Raw genomic sequence first — 22,229 nt, 5'->3', positions numbered from 1 at the left:
TTATCATATAATCTCAAGCTTAATGCAAACTGTTTTTATAAACAGTATGCGCAACTTTATATATATATATGTATAAAAGTGAAAACTTAGGGCATGAACTAATTTCTTCTCTTTTTTTTGTGTTTATAATTATTGTCTTATAACTTCAACTAAAAAGGTATGTCTTTATCAAAAGGCTAAAAAAAGGGTTGTTGCAAATAATGATGCACTAGATAATTGACAAGTGAGGGCATGAACTAATTTTTTTTTTTTTAATGATTTTGGAGCTGATATATTATTTCTGTAGTAATGACTACACATTTACATTATCAGTGTGATTTTCCCTGAAGCTACCATCTGGATATGTCACGAAGAATAATTCACATTTACAGTACAAGGCTATACATTTACATACACAGGTACTGACTCATGTAGCGTATACTTTACTTAGCTCGGGTTTCAATCTCTACAGGTACATGCAACAGGTGACCGCCCACACCAACCTACAGTTGTAACAAAATGAAACATTTTCAATTGCGTATATTTCATTTAGTTCACAAATACAATTTATAGGTATGCACGGTGTGTGAGTTAGAAACAAAATATACTATTTATGGATTAGGAAAAAAATAACTTTAAAAACAATTAAGAACAGCTAGTTCTAAAACTTAATCACATAAAACAAAAACAATATGTTCATTGTAGATTTTAAAAATTTCAATTTTTTTTTTTTTTTTTTTAGAAAATACTAATTGAAAATAACAAAAAATTGTGATGTGTTCAAAATGTCAGTGTCACTGGTGATGCGAAAGAAACACAGGCAATTAATATAGCTCAATGTTCAACACTTATTATACATGGAGTTACTTTTTATTTCATTATTGTTAATCTATAAATGTAGGCAATATAATGACTTCAACTTGTGTTAAACTGAAAGGTATTTTACCATAATATAACTGATTAATTAGATTTATGTTCTATGGACTGAAAAACAGATCATGTTGCTAGCTGCTTTGTTAAATTTGGCTTTAGAGTACTGTAACATCGACTCATCATGATTTATGTCATATATACCAGCAAAATTATAATATTAATGATTTAAATATATATATATATATATATATCTTAACAAGAATTATGATATTTTAAGACATCAAATTATGCTGAACCATGAGGACTATTATTCACCAAAATATAAAAATTATTATTATACAATGCTACATCTTTTGTCTTCTATATTTTTCACTTTTTTTTTTATACAGGTCTTTTAAATATTTTAAAGTGGACCATATTAATTTTCAGATGACTGGCATATTGAAATTATGATATCTGTTTTTATCAAATTCTGTAAAATCCTTTATTTTCATGGGTTTAAATTTTGTAAATGCTAAATCCACACTGAGTTAGGTACTTAAATTCATGGAACAAAAAGGTGTTATAATAAATTTGGATGATATATGTAAACATGTATTACATTTTTGTTTTGTTCTTATATTCATTAACTGCACCATAGTCACATAATTAAACAAATATTAGATCACCATGAATACAAGTGATTTTACACTCATAGGTAGTGTACTATGCAATAAAATAACTAGTGATATTTTTGAAATCAAAGGCTTGCATATTGTACACATTTTATTCCTAATATGTGATATGGTAAATACTGAAACACTGCATGGTAATGGTAATAACTGCTATGTATTTTTTTTCTATTTCAAGGCTTACGATGACATACAGCCAGATGAAGAGTGGTATTGCAGCAGTAGGTTCAGCTGTAGATGGATGATGCACAGCCAGGGTGTCATGCAGCACTGCCACTATGAACGACCACCACCTTCTGGACTGTATGATTTTGATGAGGTGAAACTTGCACAGAAACCAAGTTGGCAAGTGTCTCAACACTTGACTAATTTGAACTCTTTTGTGAATAATAACACTGCAGAATCACAGCACCAGCACAGCTACTGGAAGAAGAATCTTTCAGACCCATGTATAGCCACCATGCCACTGAAGAAAGGCAACAATGAGGAGTCTGTGGCAGCAGGCCCCATTAAAAGAAACTACACCTGGAAGCGACGTGGACCAAAAGGTCCATGTCTGAAAGCAACCATCTGTGACTGGAAGATTCCTTTGAAACAAGATAGGAAACAACATGAATTTCAGAATGATGTGAGTGTCATTGAAGACAGAATGGGCACTGCTGAAAGCAGAGGTTTTAGTGGTGGCAGAAGTAGTGAACCGAAAAGAGGGCTGAAGAGAAAGAATAAAACAGCTGTAGAAAGTGAATCAGTTGTTGCCACCACCACCAATGGGACTTCTTCTAGCTCACCTCCATTAGATGCAACAGTGGTTGCATTTTGTAAGAAGAATCCTAAAATGACAAAGATTCTGAACAGAAAGCCTGTTGTTGTACTGGACAGAATATCTCAGGAATTTATAGATAAGCAAACTAATAGATCTAGTTCTGCTGTATGCAATATGTCAAAGCAGTCAAGTACACCCTCTGCTGTAAGCAATTCATACATAAATGGTGTTGTTTCAACTTCTTTGTGCCAAACAAACAAAGATCATCATAGTACATGTTTAGCATCAGGTCACAAACCTCCAAATGTAGCGGCACAAACCTCAACACAGACTGACCACATTCTTGTTGACCCAAAGATCATGCTGTTATCTACTCCACTTCAAACAGCATGCAAAAAAGGCAAAAATGCTTCAAGCATGACTTTTAAGTTGCCAAAGAATCGAGGCATGGGAATATCTCCCACAGGTAGAAAACAAGGTAGGCCAAAAAAACAAACATTTAATTTAGAAAAACTAAGAAATAAGATGAAGGGAGCAAACTTGGTAGGAAATCTGCGAAAATCAAATCTTTCCTCACTGGCAGGTTTGCCATCTTCAATCACAAACAATGTTTTGGCTGACAAGAACAGCTCTGGAAAGACTCATGATCAGTTGGGTAACAATGAAAAGTCCGAATACATTTCTATAGAATCTTTGAAAAGTAATTTCAAAGCAAAATTGGACTCTCTTTGCATTCCAAAAGATATTTTTGATGCTGACAAGAAGCTTTTGAACAATATCTCTTCTGGAGAACCTGCTGATGCACAAAAAGCTGAACATCTGTACAATGGAACCAGTTATCCAGACGCTAATACTTCAGTAGATGAACTTTATGGTAGTCCTGTCCACCAGGAAGCTCAATACCTGTCAGAATCCTTGGTCAAATCAGTCAAAACAAGTGCTTGTAAAGATGATCCATATGTTTTCCTCACTTCAGATGAAGAAACATCAAATGATTCTGTGCTTTTCACTAAGAAAGATGAACTTAAAGTAAAAATATGTCGGAGGATTGTCGAAAATAGCTTTAGATATTCATTATCACGAATGAACTCAGATTTGTCTGTTGTACCAGAGACAAATTTTAGCTTTAGTAGACATGATAACAAGGAGGTTGACAGTTCTGACTCTGCTTGTGCCAGTGGTAAAAGTGTCAAGATGGACAGCAGAGGTCAAACTGAGGAAGATAGTGCAGCTAATGCAGCTGATGCAGCTGGTGATGGTGTTAAGATAAGCATGAGATTACAAGAGTCATCAGTGAAGTCTGATACTGGAAGTATGCACAAGGGTGAATCATCTAATGGAGAAACTGTGACAAAACTCAGAAGTGACACAGATCAACCCAAAGAAGATGCTGTTAGTGTGGGAAGTGATCGTCACAAATCATGTAAGCCATCAATAACTGGAATTAATAACGTGGGTGAGGAAAGAAGTGACACAATGCAAACTGAAATTAATGCTAGAGGTGTGGAAACTAGTGCCAGAGAACAAACTGAAATGAATGCTAGTGCAGAATCTAGTGACAGAGAGCAAACTGAAATGAATGCTAGTATGGAAACTAGTGACAGAGAGCAAACTGAAATTAATGCTAGAGGTGTGGAAACTAGTGTCACAGAACAAACTGAAATGAATGCTAGTGTGGAAGCTAGTGACAGAGAGCAAACTGAAATTAATGCTAGAGGTGTGGAAACTAATGTCACAGAACAAACTGAAATGAATGCTAGTGTGGAAACAAGTGACAGAATGCAAACTGAAATTAATGCTAGAGGTGAGGAAACTAGCGACAGAATGCAAACTGAAATTAATGCTAGAGGTGTGGAAACAAGTGACAGAATGCAAACTGAAATTAATGCTATCGTGGAAACTAGTGACACAAAGCAAACTGAAATTAATGCTAGAGGTGTGGAAACTGGTGACAAAGAGCAAACTAAAATGAATGCTATAGATGTTGAAACTAATTACACAATGCAAACTGAAATGAATGCTGGTGTTGAAACTAGTGACGTAGAGCAAACTGAAATAAATGCTAGAGGTGTGGAATCTAGTGACACAAAACAAACTGAAATGAATGCTATTGTGCAAACTAGAGGCAAAAAACATATTGAAATGAATGCTAGCATGGAAACCAGTGACACAAAGCAAACTGAAATAAATGCTACAGATGTGGAAACTAGTGACAGAGAGCATTCTGAAAGTAATAGTGCTGTGGAAAGAAGTGATGTGGGGCATGTAGATTTTAATATCAAAGGTTACCCAGAACAAAGTGATACACATAGTACCATGGTAGAGAGAACTGACAGACATGGAACTGAATTAAGTCTTATAGGTGTAAAGGAAGATAACACAGAAAAAGCTGAAATAACTGAAGCTGATGATAATGATTTATACATTTGTTACTTGAAACAAAGTGACACACATCATACTGAAAACTTTGATAAGGATAGAAATAGCAAGGAGCAAAATGAGATAAGTGCTAGGATTTCAGAAGAAAGTGAGACTCAGAAAAGTGACATGGAGCAAACTGAATTAAATATCAATAATGAAATGAGTGACTTGAAGCAAACTGAAAATAATGTTGATGCTGTTGAAACAGGTAACTTGAAGCAAACTGAAAATAATGTTGATGCTGTTGAAACAGATAACTTGAAGAAAACTGAAAATAATGTTGATGCTGTTGAAACAGATAACTTAAAGCAAACTGAAAATAATGTTGATGCTGTTGAAACAGGTAACTTGAAGCAAACTGAAAATAATGTTAGTGTTACTGAACAAATTGACTTGAAGCAAAGTAAATTAAATATAAATGAAAAGAGTGATTTGATGCAAACTGAACATAATGCTGGTGTTATTGAAACAACTGATATGATGCGAACTGAAGTAAATATAAATGAAAAGACTGACTTGAAGCAAACTGAAAATGATGTTGATGTTGTTGAAACAGCTGACTTGAAGCAAACTGAAAATGATATTGGTATTGTTGAAACAACTGACTTGAAGCAAACTGAGACTGATTATAGTGGTGTGAAAGGATGTCATTCAGAGCAAAATAACAAATTTGGGTGTATTGAAAGAAATGTCCATGATACAATTTTAGAACACAACACAGAGCAAAATGAAATAAGTGCAAGGAATGTAAAAACAAATTATATGGAACAAACTGAAAGGAATTCTGTTGGTATGGAAACAAGTGACATGGAAAAAACTGAAATAGGTGCTAAGGGTGTGGATAGAAATGATTCAGAGCAAACTGAAATAAGTGTCATGAGTGTAGAAACAGGTGACAGAGAACAAACTGAAATTATGGATTTGGAAAGAAGTATAATGAAGCAGAATGTAATCAATGTTCAGGATGTGGGTAAAAGTGAGCCAGGCCAAACTAAAGTAGATGTCAGTGATGTTGAAATATGTGGCATGGAGCAAACAACAATAACTGATATGGATGTGGAAAGAACTGACATGGAACAAACTGAAGTAACTGTTGGCAATTTGACAACTGATGGTATGGAGGCAAATGAAATTGGTGTTACAGGTGTAAAAAAAGATGACACTGAGGGGACAAATGACACAGACCAACCTGAAATGAATGATAAACCCATGGAGAGTATTCCTATAAGTGACGAAATAAAGGAGACACATAATTCACCAAACTGTGCCATAGAGAAAGAAGAATCAGCATTAAATGATGAAGATTCAGTTGCTGACCCAGAGTTAGTAGACTCAGTTGTGTCACCTCTGACAGAATTACAGGAGAAACCTCAAAGCCAGTCTGAAGACTCATTTATGTCACCTCCGTCAGAATTACAGGAGAAGCCTCAAAGTCAGACTGAAGACTCATTTATGTCACCTCCGTCAGAATTACAGGAGAAGCCTCAAAGCCAGACTGAAGACTCATTTATGTCACTACCGTCAGAATTACAGGAGAATCCTCAAATCCAGTCTGAAGACTCATTTATGTCACCTCCGTCAGAATTACAGGAGAAGCCTCAAAGCCAGACTGAAGACTCATTTATGTCACCTCCGTCAGAATTACAGGAGAAGCCTCAAACCCAGACTGAAGACTCATTTATGTCACCTCCGTCAAAATTACAGGAGAAGCCTCAAAGCCAGTCTGAAGACTCATTTATGTCACCTCCGTCAGAATTACAGGAGAATCCTCAAAGCCAGACTGAAGACTCATTTATGTCACCTCCGTCAGAATTACAGGAGAAGCCTCAAACCCAGTCTGAAGACTCATTTATGTCACCTCCGTCAGAATTACAGAAGAATCCTCAAAGCCAGTCTGAAGACTCATTTATGTCACCTCCGTCAGAATTACAGGAGAATCCTCAAATCCAGTCTGAAGACTCATTTATGTCACCTCCGTCAGAATTACAGGAGAATCCTCAAAGCCAGACTGAAGACTCATTTATGTCACCTCCGTCAGAATTACAGGAGAATCCTCAAACCCAGTCTGAAGACTCATTTATGTCACCTCCGTCAGAATTACAGGAGAATCCTCAAAGCCAGTCTGAAGACTCATTTATGTCACCTCCGTCAGAATTACAGGAGAAACCTCAAACCCAGTCTGAAGACTCATTTATGTCACCTCCGTCAGAATTACAGGAGAAGCCTCAAACCCAGTCTGAAGACTCATTTATGTCACCTCCGTCAGAATTACAGAAGAATCCTCAAAGCCAGTCTGAAGACTCATTTATGTCACCTCCGTCAGAATTACAGGAGAAGCCTCAAACCCAGATTGAAGCCAATGAAAATGAAGCACAGATACTATCGGATGGAGCTGAGTCTACATCAGATAGCAAAGTGCATGATCCTGCTTCAGATAGAAGTGGATCTGGACAGCATTTGGTTGACTGTGACACAGAGTCACTTAAATGTCAGACACAAATAGCTGCAAACCAAGCAGAGTGTAAATCAAGCAATAAAGTCAATGATCTATATCTTGATGGAACTGTACCAGGGGAGCATGTGGTTGACTGTGACACGGAGTCACTTGAATGTCAGACTCAGACAGCTGTAAATCAAGCTGAGTGTAAATCAAGCAATAAAGTCAATGATCTATATCTTGATGGAACTGTACCAGGGGAGCATGTGGTTGACTGTGACACGGAGTCACTTGAATGTCAGACTCAGACAGCTGTAAATCAAGCTGAGTGTAAATCAAGCAATAAAGTCAATGATATTTCTCTTGATGGAACTGTACCTGGGGAGCATGTGGTTGACTGTGACACGGAGTCACTTGAATGTCAGACTCAGACAGCTGTAAATCAAGCTGAGTGTAAATCAAGCAGTGAAGTCAATGATATTTCTCTTGATGGAAGTGTATTTGAACAGCAACTGGTGGACTGTGATACTGAATTGCTTCAACCTAAAGATACATCTAAATTTGTTGTTGAAACTGAAATTGAACTTCCGATTAATAAATTGATTGGTCCTGTGAACAGTGACTCTAATTCTTCAACTGAACTTGCATCAAAAGAGAACAAAGAAAAAACACAGGAAGTTGACGATAAAACAAAGTCAACAATGCTACCAACTGTAGAATTACCTAACACTGATGTCGACACTTCAACAGATGTCTGTACAGAAGAAGTAGAACCAAACACTGTTGAAAGTAATTCAAGTAGTGTTCAAAATACAACTGAGCCAGTTGTAGACATACCAGACCCAGCTACTTGTCAAACAGAGCCGGATGTTAAACCTCTGTGTGTCATCAGCTCAGTACAAGGTGCTGCCTTGGTTATTTCAGATGACGAGAATCCACATCAAGGTGAGGATGAGTGCCCTGAGTTAGAAGAGTGTCAAACTGTGAAGAAATACCCTGTCAGTTCCTTCAACTATGTTTATTCCCCAACTCCGCCACCGCTGATCAATATTAACACTGGTTTAATATCTGCTAGCAATCCTGAAGCAAGCCCACTCCCTTTACTTTCTCCTCTAGCATCCGTTCATGCAACAAATGCCTGTGTGTCACTTGAAAAGAATAACAAAGCATCTCTGTATAACAGATTCATTCTTTCAAAACCTGGCGAATCTAGTAATATGAAAAAACAAACAGTAGTTGCTATTACCCAAGCAGTTATAGCACCGTGTGTAGTGACGGAAATTCCTCATTTGTCTATGAGTCTCCCCATTGTTGTTGGGATGTTTCCTGAGACAGTTCTCAATGACAAACCAATACAAGCATCACAATTTGCAAATAATAATGGTTTACCATGTGCCATGAATGTTTCGAAAGACACGTCAACAGAATTATTGACACATACAAAGTCAGCTGCACCTGCTGTAACTAACGAGTTTCCAATCACAGTGACATCAAATAGCACTGCTGTGGCTGAGGAGAGATCTCCCATGTTGTGGAACTGTCAGTCTCTGAACACACAGAATGCTATTTCATCACTTGTTCCTGTACATAATGGACAGTCTCAGAGTTTCATACAACAAAATCCCATAATTATGCCAGATAATTGTTCTGCAGATGTGGTAAACAGTCAAGGGCTGGCATCAGGTATTGCAAATTCTGTGGCTGTTGCTGCTGATGGAGGAAATTCCTTACACAAAGATGTTTCTTTGGATGATCTAGCTGGAGGGAGGAACTCACCCCAGACGGATGACAGTGATGCCACAATGATCTACTGCGAAGAAGAAGACATTGTAGAAAGAGACATGGAAGAGAGTGGTAAGTCTTCTCATTTGACAAGAAGTGCTCAGCTGGTTTATGGTGAGAACACATTTATGAATAATCACAAACAGTTGAAAGAGAAACAGGACACTCTTAAAGTCACTATCACCGGCCTAAGAAAGAAACTGGAAGTTGACAAACGTAAAAAGAAACAGCATAAGAAACACGAGACCACAACCCCCAGAGGTGATAAGAATGAAGTGCAGCATGATGTCTCTTCTGAAAAGAAACATCAGATCAAAAATCAACAAGATGTGAAAGAAAACAGTTTTCACAAAAAAACTAAATTAGCATCTGAAAAAAAATCAAAGATGCAGAAAAAATCAAGAGCTGTAAAAAGTACTGCTGCAACATTTCAAGATGTGTTTCAGAACTCGGTGAATAATGAATTGCCAGAAAAGAATGTCGAAGAAGAGCCTTGCAAAATCCCACAAAATCCAAGTGAAATGCCGCTTGAGAAAGGTAAATCTGTTAAAAGAAGAAACCGAAAAGGACACATCTTCAGCAGACAGAAGAAGAGAAGACATAAAGGACAGGAAATGGTGATGGAGCATGCAGAGGATCTAGGTGAGTAATGTAGCTCCACCAAGTTAAAGTTGAAATTTGTTTTGTTTAATGAATCCACTAGAACACATTGATTTATTAATCATCAGCTAGCTATTTGATGTCAAACATTTAGTAATTTTGACATACAGTCTTAGAGAGGAACTCCCCTACATTTCCCATTAGTAGCAGCAAGGGATCTTTGATATGCACCATTTTACAGACAGGATAGAACATACCACAGTCTTTAATATAACAAACGTGATGCACTGGCTGGAATGAGAAATGGTCAAATGGGCCCACTGATGGGAATCGATCCTAGACCGAACGTGCATCAAGCAAGTGCTTTACCACTGAGCTACATCCTGCCCTCTCCCTCATCAAGTCAGGGAACATTCACTGTGTAAATTTATGAGATTGGTACTCAAATTTAAAATGTTAAATAGCAGTTGCTACTCAGTGATAATCACAAACTGTTGCTAATAAAAAAAGTTAAGAACAAAATGTTCCCTGAATGTGTAGGGAGTCATCTTGCAATATCTGTGTCAACATGAACAGCGTTCCAGACATTTGACAGAGGTAAATGTTGCTGGAGAGCCTAGAGTAACTCGGGCATCAAAATAAGTCATGAACAGTTGTTCAGGTTACCAGAAGGTCATCACATGTCAAGAAAGTCGAGGACAGTACTGTGTTGTCCCCACTATCAAAACCTGACTATGGATCCATTGCCTGTGGGTGAGCATGCAAGTCTTACCTATTCACAGTCAGAGACTTAGACCTTGTCTTGGTGCTGTTCGACCATCTCCTGTCAAGAGCTTGTACTTTGATGCTCACAAACCTACTTTGAATGCTAGATGTGCAAAGCTTTTTCTACAGTATGCCACCACAATTAATTCATAAGCAAATCATCCTACAGTATTTGTTAACAAATATATGAAGTTGTTTGATGCAAAGCCGAATGCTATCCTTACATTTCATCAACTCCTTCATAGTTTGTTTTACTACCTTCATGTATCAAACCATCCAAATATGTGTTTAATCTTGCACATCTCAAGAAAGATTTAACAGATTCTGTTGTTTATTAACACTATTTCATAGAAATTCAAGACAGGCACTGTAATTACATTTCTGTTTGCCACATGTCAGTCTTGGTGTGCCTTACACTCATTTTAATCCTAGCATTAGGCATAATATAATACCTTATTAACTTTACAAGATGATTGGAATGGTGCAGTTTTTAACAAGCTTCATTCCGTAAAGTCAGTCCTGAGAGTGGCAGTCCTCTATAGGTGAAATAGTCTTGTGTCATACTCGCACCGGTCATACATACTTCACTCATTCATGAATTTATTCTGAAGAAGGATCCTCCTCCTCAATGTGAGCACTGTCAGTGTACTCTGGTGGTGCGTCACATTTTGGTGGGATGCAATCATCTGAAGCAAACTAGAAAAGATATATTTGGGTGAAGAAATCTGAGGCAAACATTTTGATGACATCGATCCTGATCTTTTTGTACCTACCAGCCTGTAGTCCGATGGCTTAATCACTGCCCCACCGAGGCCGGTATGCGTTATCAGACCCTTTGCCTACTTTGAGGCCTGATAACATGGCCTGTGCCTATAAAATGTTAAGAGTCTAGACTGAAATCTTTCATGACATCACACACATGCAATTTGTATGGTGTTGTCATTGTGTCAAAGTTTCACACTCTGTTTGAATCTGGAGTGGTGAGTGTTATCTGTTAATGCTAAACGCTTTATAAGCATGATGGTGTTGAGTTTTATAAGCATGGTGCTTAGACAAGATCCTCAGATTGTCATCAGAGGGTTCATCCAAATCCTGGCACAGGCAATTTATACATGTCTAGGAAGGAAGGAAGGAAATGTTTTATTTAATGATGCACTCAACACATTTTATTTATGGTTATATGGTGTTAGACATATGGTTAAGGACCACACAGATATTATGAGAGGAAACCTGCTGTCACTGCTTCATCTTTTTGATTAGCAGCAAGGGATCTTTTTTATGCACCATCCCACATACAGGGTAGTACATACCACAGCCTTTGATATACCAGTCGTGGTACACTATTAATGGATTAACTTGAGATTCATGAATGAATTGTGGTTTATGTGTTATTAATGGATTAACTTGAGCTTCATCAGTGAATTGTGGTTTATGTGTTATTAATGGATTAACTTGAGCTTCATCAATGAATTGTGGTTTATGTGTTATTAATGGATTAACTGGAGGTTCATCAATTAATTGTGGTTTATGTGTTATTAATGGATTAACTTGAGCTTCAACAATTAATTGTGGTTTATGTGTTATTAATGGATTAACTTGAGCTTCATCAATTAATTGTGGTTTATGTGTTATTAATGGATTAACTTGAGCTTCATCAATGAATTGTGGTTTATGTGTTATTAATGGATTAACTTGAGCTTCATCAATGAATTGTGGTTGATGTGTTATTAATGGATTAACTTGAGCTTCATCAATGAATTGTGGTTGATGTGTTATTAATGGATTAACTTGAGCTTCATCAATGAATTGTGGTTGATGTGTTATTAATGGATTAACTTGAGCTTCATCAATGAATTGTGGTTTATGTGTTATTAATGGATTAACTTGAGCTTCATCAATTGATTGTGGTTTATGTGTTATTAATGGATTAACTTGAGCTTCATCAATGAATTGTGGTTTATGTGTTATTAATGGATTAACTTGAGCTTCATCAATTAATTGTTTTTTATGTGTTATTAATGGATTAACTTGAGCTTCATCAATGAATTGTGGTTTATGTGTTATTAATGGATTAACTTGAGCTTCATGAATGAATTGTGGTTTATGTGTTATTAATGGATTAACTTGAGGTTCATGAATGAATTGTGGTTTATGTGTTATTAATGGATTAACTTGAGGTTCATGAATTAATTGTGGTTTATGTGTTATTAATGGATTAACCTGAGGTTCAACAATTAATTGTGGTTTATGTGTTATTAATGTATTAACTTGAGCTTCATCAATTCTTGCCATGTTGCCCATCTGAATCTAGTTTGGGCATACCTGTGTGTATATATATATATATATGAATATGGAAAATCTTGTAATATGCCTCTATCCTCAAAAGGTTCCGGCACATCCCCCCTGGGCCTGACCACTGGCAACACCAGTGAGTGGGTCCAGAGGAATGTTATACCAGCATATCCAGGCATAAACATTTAATGACAATGTCATGTCATGTGATTTCTTCTGCTTCATCACTCACTATGTTATACCAGCATATCCAGGCATAAACATTTAATGACAAATACATGTCATGTGATTTCTTCTGCTTCATCACTCACTATGTTATACCAGCATATCCAGGCATAAACATTTAATGACAATGTCATGTCATGTGATTTCTTCTGCTTCATCACTTGTTTATTATAAAATATCACACTGTTCCTATTGTACCTAAATTGTGTTATTTTGGAATATTCCCTACTGAATAGTATTCTTAAGATAACTGGTAGGTACTGGGTCCAGTCGAGGCATGGGTTTTTTAATCCAGATACCAACTCCAAACCCTGAGTGAGTGCTCCGCAAGGCTCAATGGGTAGGTGTAAACCACTTGCACCGACCAGTGATCCATAACTGGTTCAACAAAGGCCATGGTTTGTGCTATCCTGCCTGTGGGAAGCGCAAATAAAAGATCCATTGCTGCTAATAGGAAAGAGTAGCCCATGTATTGGCGACAGCAGGTTTCCTTTCAAAATCTGTGTGGTCCTTAACCATATGTCTGAAGCCATATATACCCGTAAATAAAATGTGATGAGTGCATCGTTAAATAAAACATTTCTTTCTTTCTTAAGGTAATACAGATAACCCAACTATGTTGTCTTCGAGCTTACTGTTCTAAATTTCACATGTATTGACTGTGCTAAAACTAAATTTGTGACAGTTAAACCACTGGTATGTGCCTGTATGTCAACCAATCAGGAAACTCAAAGGGTTATCCTCTAAATAAGATAAAATGTAGGCTAGAAAATGTGAACATTTTTGTTTAGGTAAACATGTTGTGTCTTGCAGTGTGGCCCATCACCTATGATTAGATTACCCAGCTCCAACCATAGCCTAATAGCCTACTAATTTCTTACAAATCAGCTACATATAGGGTATTGATCCATGTAGCATTACAAAATGTTTTTATAATTGGCTGAGAGCCTTTTATGGCAATAGTTATTACGTCCTCTGCCTTAACACTGGTAGATAATGAGTTTGCATCTCTGCAGTAGTACAGGTTCCAATGGCACAGTGGTGTAAGGCTGTGAATTACATGGATTTCTCTCTCTCTTGCTTGAGGTGCTGTATCATAGTTGTTACAAGGTGGTGCTGTATCATAGTTACAAGGTGGTGCTGTATCATAGTTACAAGGTGGTGCTGTATCATAGTTACAAGGTGGTGCTGTATCATAGTTACAAGGTGGTGCTGTATCATAGTTACAAGGTGGTGCTGTATCATAGTTACAAGGTGGTGCTGTATCATAGTTGCAAGGTGGTGCTGTATCATAGTTACAAGGAAGGAAATGTTTTATTTAACGATGCACTCGACACATTTTATTTATGGTTATATGGCATCGGACATATGGTTAAGGAGCACACAGATATTGAGGGAGGAAACCTGCTGTCGCCACTTCATGGGCTACTCTTTTTGATTAGCAGCAAGGGATCTTTTATATGCCCCATTCCATAGACAGGATAGCACATACCACAGCCTTTGATATACCAGTCGTGGTGCACTGGATGGAGCGAGAAATAGCCCAATGGGCCCACCAACGGGGATCAGTCCTAGACTGACCATGCATCGAGCGAGCGCTGTACTACTGGGCTACGTCCCACCCCCATAGTTACAAGTGCTATATCATAAAGGGAAATATGTTCACAGGAAACATTCATGCAAAACTGCTTCTTTTATGATTTGACTGTAAATATAATTTTTCTTTTGGTAGAGAAAGGATCACTAAAGGTTAGTGGTCAGTGACATCACTTAACCCAGACGATGGATCATTGTTTAAGAACAGGACAGCATTTTAACCAATGACTTTGTCCAAATTTTCAGTTTTCTCATCAAATAAAAAAACCGAGTCACGTAACTCCTTTGGGTGAATTTGTGGATATATGACGAATGACTAATTGCCCAGTATTGAAATTTATATCAGCCAGCCCTCTACATTAACTTCTTCATCTTGGAGCCAGATGGTGCCTACTTCGATTTTTATATACACAGTATAAAATATTTAACCAGAGAAAACCAGACTGGCCTTCAGATGAACCCCTAAAGGAGAAATTCTTTGGCCCCTCGGAGAACATACAAAATGCAGCAGCTTTTCTTCGAGACACTTGGGTCCCTGTCTGAGCATACAACAAAGAAGAAGAAGAAAGTATAAAATATGTTAGTTGACAAATGAAAAAATGGTCTAGACTGGTTTATAAGGGGATCGAGTCATGCTTTGTTGGAAAATATATTTAGAAAAAAACAATAATGCTTGATCAGGGAGGGGTTTCGAATCCAATGACTATTTTTGATTCAGAATTATACAAAGTGTTATATCGCATTGAGATCCGTGCAGGTCAACAGCAAGATGCCATTTTTATCAAGCCTGATTCTTTTGTTTTGCCATAAGAGTGGATAAGAATGGGAAACACTATCAAATGGAACTCGTCAGAATCTGACATTGCGTTCAGATGTCTGGTGCTGGATTACATTTATATAACAATGAACAGAAATCTAAATGTAGCAATAAACAAAGAACAACAAAATGAATTCATGGATTGTTTGTCCAATCGGAGATTGATAACATAGCCAGACTGATCAGAAGAAACTGAGCTCGTATTTAATTATTTTTTATTAAAAAAAAAATCACCAGAGACATTTGCCACATTGATTATTTTATCGCAACTTATATATTTTTTATCACAGTTGGTGAATGTGGCGACTGACAGGCTGAGCACTAATGTTTTTATTTCCTAAAATAAACTAATAAACCATCTAATATTTGCAGATGAGAAGTAAACTGAATAACACACAGCTATCAACAATATAACAAATTGTTTATTAAACATTATGTACAACACCCAATATGTTAACTTTTTTATGTGTTTATATATGTACAGATATTTGTCCACAATTACAGGAGGAAAGGGTACAATTAATTAATGTTTAAAGTATTTTGTCAGACACTTCCATTATTGCAATATTTTGCTTATTAATTATTTCTGAAACTGTCTGCCTTGCAGTTTTGCCATTATTTAGAATATATGAGAAAAGATCTTGTTGATGGAATGTGATAGTAGTGCTAAAGAGATCAATAGAACACAAAGCTTACACCCACTCAACTCATAACATATTAAACAGTACAAATATCTAGAGCAGTCATCTTCTTTCAACAGATCAAGATGGCCAAAATAAAAGAAAAACACTTTCAGACCACCATCAACATTTGGTTAAAGTCGTGTTAATTGAAGGAAGGAAATGTTTTATTTAGCGATGCACTCAACACATTTTATTGAGGGATATATGGTGTCAGACATATGTTAAGGACCACACAGATATTGAAGGAGGAAACCTGCTGTTGCCAGTTCATGGGCTACTTGTTTTTACTGGCAGCAAGGGATCTTTTATATGCACATCCCATAGACTGGATAGTATATATCACGGCCTTTGATGTACCAGTCGTGGTGCACTGGCTGAAGTGAGAAATAGACAGGGATCGATCCCAAACTGACCGTGCATCAAGCGAGTGCTTTACCACTGGGCTACCTCTCGCCCCTGTTAATTGAAGTGTTGGTTAGAGTTTTTCTAATTGCCTTAAACTTTTGAATAATTCTTTAAAGGGACAAACCCTAGTTTTTAAACACTAAGGCACATGTTTCACTATTAGAGCCATTTATGATCACTAAAATCAAACATTGCTTACATTTTATTGTTTAGATTATCCATTTCCGTACAACTGAAGTGTTTCTGGTCATCCTGGTCTTTCTAATACCACAAAATGCATTTTTCATATTTTTAAAAACGCATGTGCATCTGAAAAGTAACAGTTATGGAGTCACGTTTTAGTTTATTTTTAATGGTATTTCAGTATCACAGACTCTTGTTTCACTCTGTTGTTACAGATTTGTAAATTAACCAAACTTAGTGTCCATTTTTACAGGGTGAAAAATATGCCTGTGTTTAAAAACTAGGGTCTGTCCCTTTAATAAGACAGTATTTTTTATTTGGTATAGATCTCATAAATGTGGGTGCAACACAATTTTGCAGTAATGTTATTAATATTAACAGCTGCTGAAGGGGTTATGAATATTCGGAAATGTATTTCAAGTTATTTTAATCTAATTAAAGTGGAGGGGAAATGTTTTGACATCATCATGTTTGTTCCTAATTTGGGCGTGATTAGTCTAAAGTCCTGTGGTGTAGGTGTTCACCACGCAAGTTCATGTTTTTAGCCTCTATATATTTACAACTATCATTGTAATACATGGTGGTTACATTTTGTGCTGCATCTGCAGAATTTGATTGACTATACATGAAGTTAAGTTAGGTTAAGGTTTAATTAAAGATTAGTTGGAGTTCATCTGCAGAATTTGATTGACTATAAATGAAGTTAAGTTAGGTTAAGGTTTAATTAAAGATTAGTTGGAGTTCATCTGCAGAATTTGATTGACTATAAATGAAGTTAAGTTAGGTTAAGGTTTAATTAAAGATTAGTTGGAGTTCATCTGCAGAATTTGATTGACTATAAATGAAGTTAAGTTAGGTTAAGGTTTAATTAAAGATTAGTTGGAGTTCATCTGCAGAATTTGATTGACTATAAATGAAGTTAAGTTAGGTTAAGGTTTAATTAAAGATTAGTTGGAGTTCATCTGCAGAATTTGATTGACTATAAATGAAGTTAAGTTAGGTTAAGGTTTAATTAAAGATTAGTTGGAGTTCATCTGCAGAATTTGATTGACTATAAATGAAGTTAAGTTAGGTTAAGGTTTAATTAAAGATTAGTTGGAGTTCATCTGCAGAATTTGATTGACTATAAATGAAGTTAAGTTAGGTTAAGGTTTAATTAAAGATTAGTTGGAGTTCATCTGCAGAATTTGATTGACTATAAATGAAGTTAAGTTAGGTTAAGGTTTAATTAAAGATTAGTTGGAGTTCATCTGCAGAATTTGATTGACTATAAATGAAGTTAAGTTAGGTTAAGGTTTAATTAAAGATTAGTTGGAGTTCATCTGCAGAATTTGATTGACTATAAATGAAGTTAAGTTAGGTTAAGGTTTAATTAAAGATTAGTTGGAGTTCATCTGCAGAATTTGATTGACTATAAATGAAGTTAAGTTAGGTTAAGGTTTAATTAAAGATTAGTTGGAGTTCATCTGCAGAATTTGATTGACTATAAATGAAGTTAAGTTAGGTTAAGGTTTAATTAAAGATTAGTTGGAGTTCATCTGCAGAATTTGATTGACTATAAATGAAGTTAAGTTAGGTTAAGGTTTAATTAAAGATTAGTTGGAGTTCATCTGCAGAATTTGATTGACTATAAATGAAGTTAAGTTAGGTTAAGGTTTAATTAAAGATTAGTTGGAGTTCATCTGCAGAATTTGATTGACTATAAATGAAGTTAAGTTAGGTTAAGGTTTAATTAAAGATTAGTTGGAGTTCATCTGCAGAATTTGATTGACTATAAATGAAGTTAAGTTAGGTTAAGGTTTAATTAAAGATTAGTTGGAGTTCATCTGCAGAATTTGATTGACTATAAATGAAGTTAAGTTAGGTTAAGGTTTAATTAAAGATTAGTTGGAGTTCATCTGCAGAATTTGATTGACTATAAATGAAGTTAAGTTAGGTTAAGGTTTAATTAAAGATTAGTTGGAGTTCATCTGCAGAATTTGATTGACTATAAATGAAGTTAAGTTAGGTTAAGGTTTAATTAAAGATTAGTTGGAGTTCATCTGCAGAATTTGATTGACTATAAATGAAGTTAAGTTAGGTTAAGGTTTAATTAAAGATTAGTTGGAGTTCATCTGCAGAATTTGATTGACTATAAATGAAGTTAAGTTAGGTTAAGGTTTAATTAAAGATTAGTTGGAGTTCATCTGCAGAATTTGATTGACTATAAATGAAGTTAAGTTAGGTTAAGGTTTAATTAAAGATTAGTTGGAGTTCATCTGCAGAATTTGATTGACTATAAATGAAGTTAAGTTAGGTTAAGGTTTAATTAAAGATTAGTTGGAGTTCATCTGCAGAATTTGATTGACTATAAATGAAGTTAAGTTAGGTTAAGGTTTAATTAAAGATTAGTTGGAGTTCATCTGCAGAATTTGATTGACTATAAATGAAGTTAAGTTAGGTTAAGGTTTAATTAAAGATTAGTTGGAGTTCATCTGCAGAATTTGATTGACTATAAATGAAGTTAAGTTAGGTTAAGGTTTAATTAAAGATTAGTTGGAGTTCATCTGCAGAATTTGATTGACTATAAATGAAGTTAAGTTAGGTTAAGGTTTAATTAAAGATTAGTTGGAGTTCATCTGCAGAATTTGATTGACTATAAATGAAGTTAAGTTAGGTTAAGGTTTAATTAAAGATTAGTTGGAGTTCATCTGCAGAATTTGATTGACTATAAATGAAGTTAAGTTAGGTTAAGGTTTAATTAAAGATTAGTTGGAGTTCATCTGCAGAATTTGATTGACTATAAATGAAGTTAAGTTAGGTTAAGGTTTAATTAAAGATTAGTTGGAGTTCATCTGCAGAATTTGATTGACTATAAATGAAGTTAAGTTAGGTTAAGGTTTAATTAAAGATTAGTTGGAGTTCATCTGCAGAATTTGATTGACTATAAATGAAGTTAAGTTAGGTTAAGGTTTAATTAAAGATTAGTTGGAGTTCATCTGCAGAATTTGATTGACTATAAATGAAGTTAAGTTAGGTTAAGGTTTAATTAAAGATTAGTTGGAGTTCATCTGCAGAATTTGATTGACTATAAATGAAGTTAAGTTAGGTTAAGGTTTAATTAAAGATTAGTTGGAGTTCATCTGCAGAATTTGATTGACTATAAATGAAGTTAAGTTAGGTTAAGGTTTAATTAAAGATTAGTTGGAGTTCATCTGCAGAATTTGATTGACTATAAATGAAGTTAAGTTAGGTTAAGGTTTAATTAAAGATTAGTTGGAGTTCATCTGCAGAATTTGATTGACTATAAATGAAGTTAAGTTAGGTTAAGGTTTAATTAAAGATTAGTTGGAGTTCATCTGCAGAATTTGATTGACTATAAATGAAGTTAAGTTAGGTTAAGGTTTAATTAAAGATTAGTTGGAGTTCATCTGCAGAATTTGATTGACTATAAATGAAGTTAAGTTAGGTTAAGGTTTAATTAAAGATTAGTTGGAGTTCATCTGCAGAATTTGATTGACTATAAATGAAGTTAAGTTAGGTTAAGGTTTAATTAAAGATTAGTTGGAGTTCATCTGCAGAATTTGATTGACTATAAATGAAGTTAAGTTAGGTTAAGGTTTAATTAAAGATTAGTTGGAGTTCATCTGCAGAATTTGATTGACTATAAATGAAGTTAAGTTAGGTTAAGGTTTAATTAAAGATTAGTTGGAGTTCATCTGCAGAATTTGATTGACTATAAATGAAGTTAAGTTAGGTTAAGGTTTAATTAAAGATTAGTTGGAGTTCATCTGCAGAATTTGATTGACTATAAATGAAGTTAAGTTAGGTTAAGGTTTAATTAAAGATTAGTTGGAGTTCATCTGCAGAATTTGATTGACTATAAATGAAGTTAAGTTAGGTTAAGGTTTAATTAAAGATTAGTTGGAGTTCATCTGCAGAATTTGATTGACTATAAATGAAGTTAAGTTAGGTTAAGGTTTAATTAAAGATTAGTTGGAGTTCATCTGCAGAATTTGATTGACTATAAATGAAGTTAAGTTAGGTTAAGGTTTAATTAAAGATTAGTTGGAGTTCATCTGCAGAATTTGATTGACTATAAATGAAGTTAAGTTAGGTTAAGGTTTAATTAAAGATTAGTTGGAGTTCATCTGCAGAATTTGATTGACTATAAATGAAGTTAAGTTAGGTTAAGGTTTAATTAAAGATTAGTTGGAGTTCATCTGCAGAATTTGATTGACTATAAATGAAGTTAAGTTAGGTTAAGGTTTAATTAAAGATTAGTTGGAGTTCATCTGCAGAATTTGATTGACTATAAATGAAGTTAAGTTAGGTTAAGGTTTAATTAAAGATTAGTTGGAGTTCATCTGCAGAATTTGATTGACTATAAATGAAGTTAAGTTAGGTTAAGGTTTAATTAAAGATTAGTTGGAGTTCATCTGCAGAATTTGATTGACTATAAATGAAGTTAAGTTAGGTTAAGGTTTAATTAAAGATTAGTTGGAGTTCATCTGCAGAATTTGATTGACTATAAATGAAGTTAAGTTAGGTTAAGGTTTAATTAAAGATTAGTTGGAGTTCATCTGCAGAATTTGATTGACTATAAATGAAGTTAAGTTAGGTTAAGGTTTAATTAAAGATTAGTTGGAGTTCATCTGCAGAATTTGATTGACTATAAATGAAGTTAAGTTAGGTTAAGGTTTAATTAAAGATTAGTTGGAGTTCATCTGCAGAATTTGATTGACTATAAATGAAGTTAAGTTAGGTTAAGGTTTAATTAAAGATTAGTTGGAGTTCATCTGCAGAATTTGATTGACTATAAATGAAGTTAAGTTAGGTTAAGGTTTAATTAAAGATTAGTTGGAGTTCATCTGCAGAATTTGATTGACTATAAATGAAGTTAAGTTAGGTTAAGGTTTAATTAAAGATTAGTTGGAGTTCATCTGCAGAATTTGATTGACTATAAATGAAGTTAAGTTAGGTTAAGGTTTAATTAAAGATTAGTTGGAGTTCATCTGCAGAATTTGATTGACTATAAATGAAGTTAAGTTAGGTTAAGGTTTAATTAAAGATTAGTTGGAGTTCATCTGCAGAATTTGATTGACTATAAATGAAGTTAAGTTAGGTTAAGGTTTAATTAAAGATTAGTTGGAGTTCATCTGCAGAATTTGATTGACTATAAATGAAGTTAAGTTAGGTTAAGGTTTAATTAAAGATTAGTTGGAGTTCATCTGCAGAATTTGATTGACTATAAATGAAGTTAAGTTAGGTTAAGGTTTAATTAAAGATTAGTTGGAGTTCATCTGCAGAATTTGATTGACTATAAATGAAGTTAAGTTAGGTTAAGGTTTAATTAAAGATTAGTTGGAGTTCATCTGCAGAATTTGATTGACTATAAATGAAGTTAAGTTAGGTTAAGGTTTAATTAAAGATTAGTTGGAGTTCATCTGCAGAATTTGATTGACTATAAATGAAGTTAAGTTAGGTTAAGGTTTAATTAAAGATTAGTTGGAGTTCATCTGCAGAATTTGATTGACTATAAATGAAGTTAAGTTAGGTTAAGGTTTAATTAAAGATTAGTTGGAGTTCATCTGCAGAATTTGATTGACTATAAATGAAGTTAAGTTAGGTTAAGGTTTAATTAAAGATTAGTTGGAGTTCATCTGCAGAATTTGATTGACTATAAATGAAGTTAAGTTAGGTTAAGGTTTAATTAAAGATTAGTTGGAGTTCATCTGCAGAATTTGATTGACTATAA

At 34.7% G+C, this 22,229-nt stretch overlaps 1 protein-coding gene across 2 annotated transcripts in view; it reads left to right on the top strand.

Moving 5' to 3' along the window:
* Positions 1-22,229, top strand: part of LOC121369289 — a 70,322-nt gene that overhangs the window by 6,989 nt on the left and 41,104 nt on the right. For both annotated transcript variants that reach the window (XM_041494253.1, XM_041494252.1), the window contains exon 2: positions 1,702-9,568. In XM_041494253.1, the coding sequence (XP_041350187.1) occupies positions 1,765-9,568 (7,804 nt within the window). In that variant the 5' untranslated portion in view covers positions 1,702-1,764. The remainder of the gene's footprint in view (positions 1-1,701; positions 9,569-22,229) is intronic.

Source organism: Gigantopelta aegis, chromosome 3, assembly GCF_016097555.1.
Source record: "Gigantopelta aegis isolate Gae_Host chromosome 3, Gae_host_genome, whole genome shotgun sequence".
NCBI lineage: Eukaryota > Metazoa > Mollusca > Gastropoda > Neomphalida > Peltospiridae > Gigantopelta > Gigantopelta aegis.
This window is presented reverse-complemented; position numbering and strand designations above follow the sequence as displayed.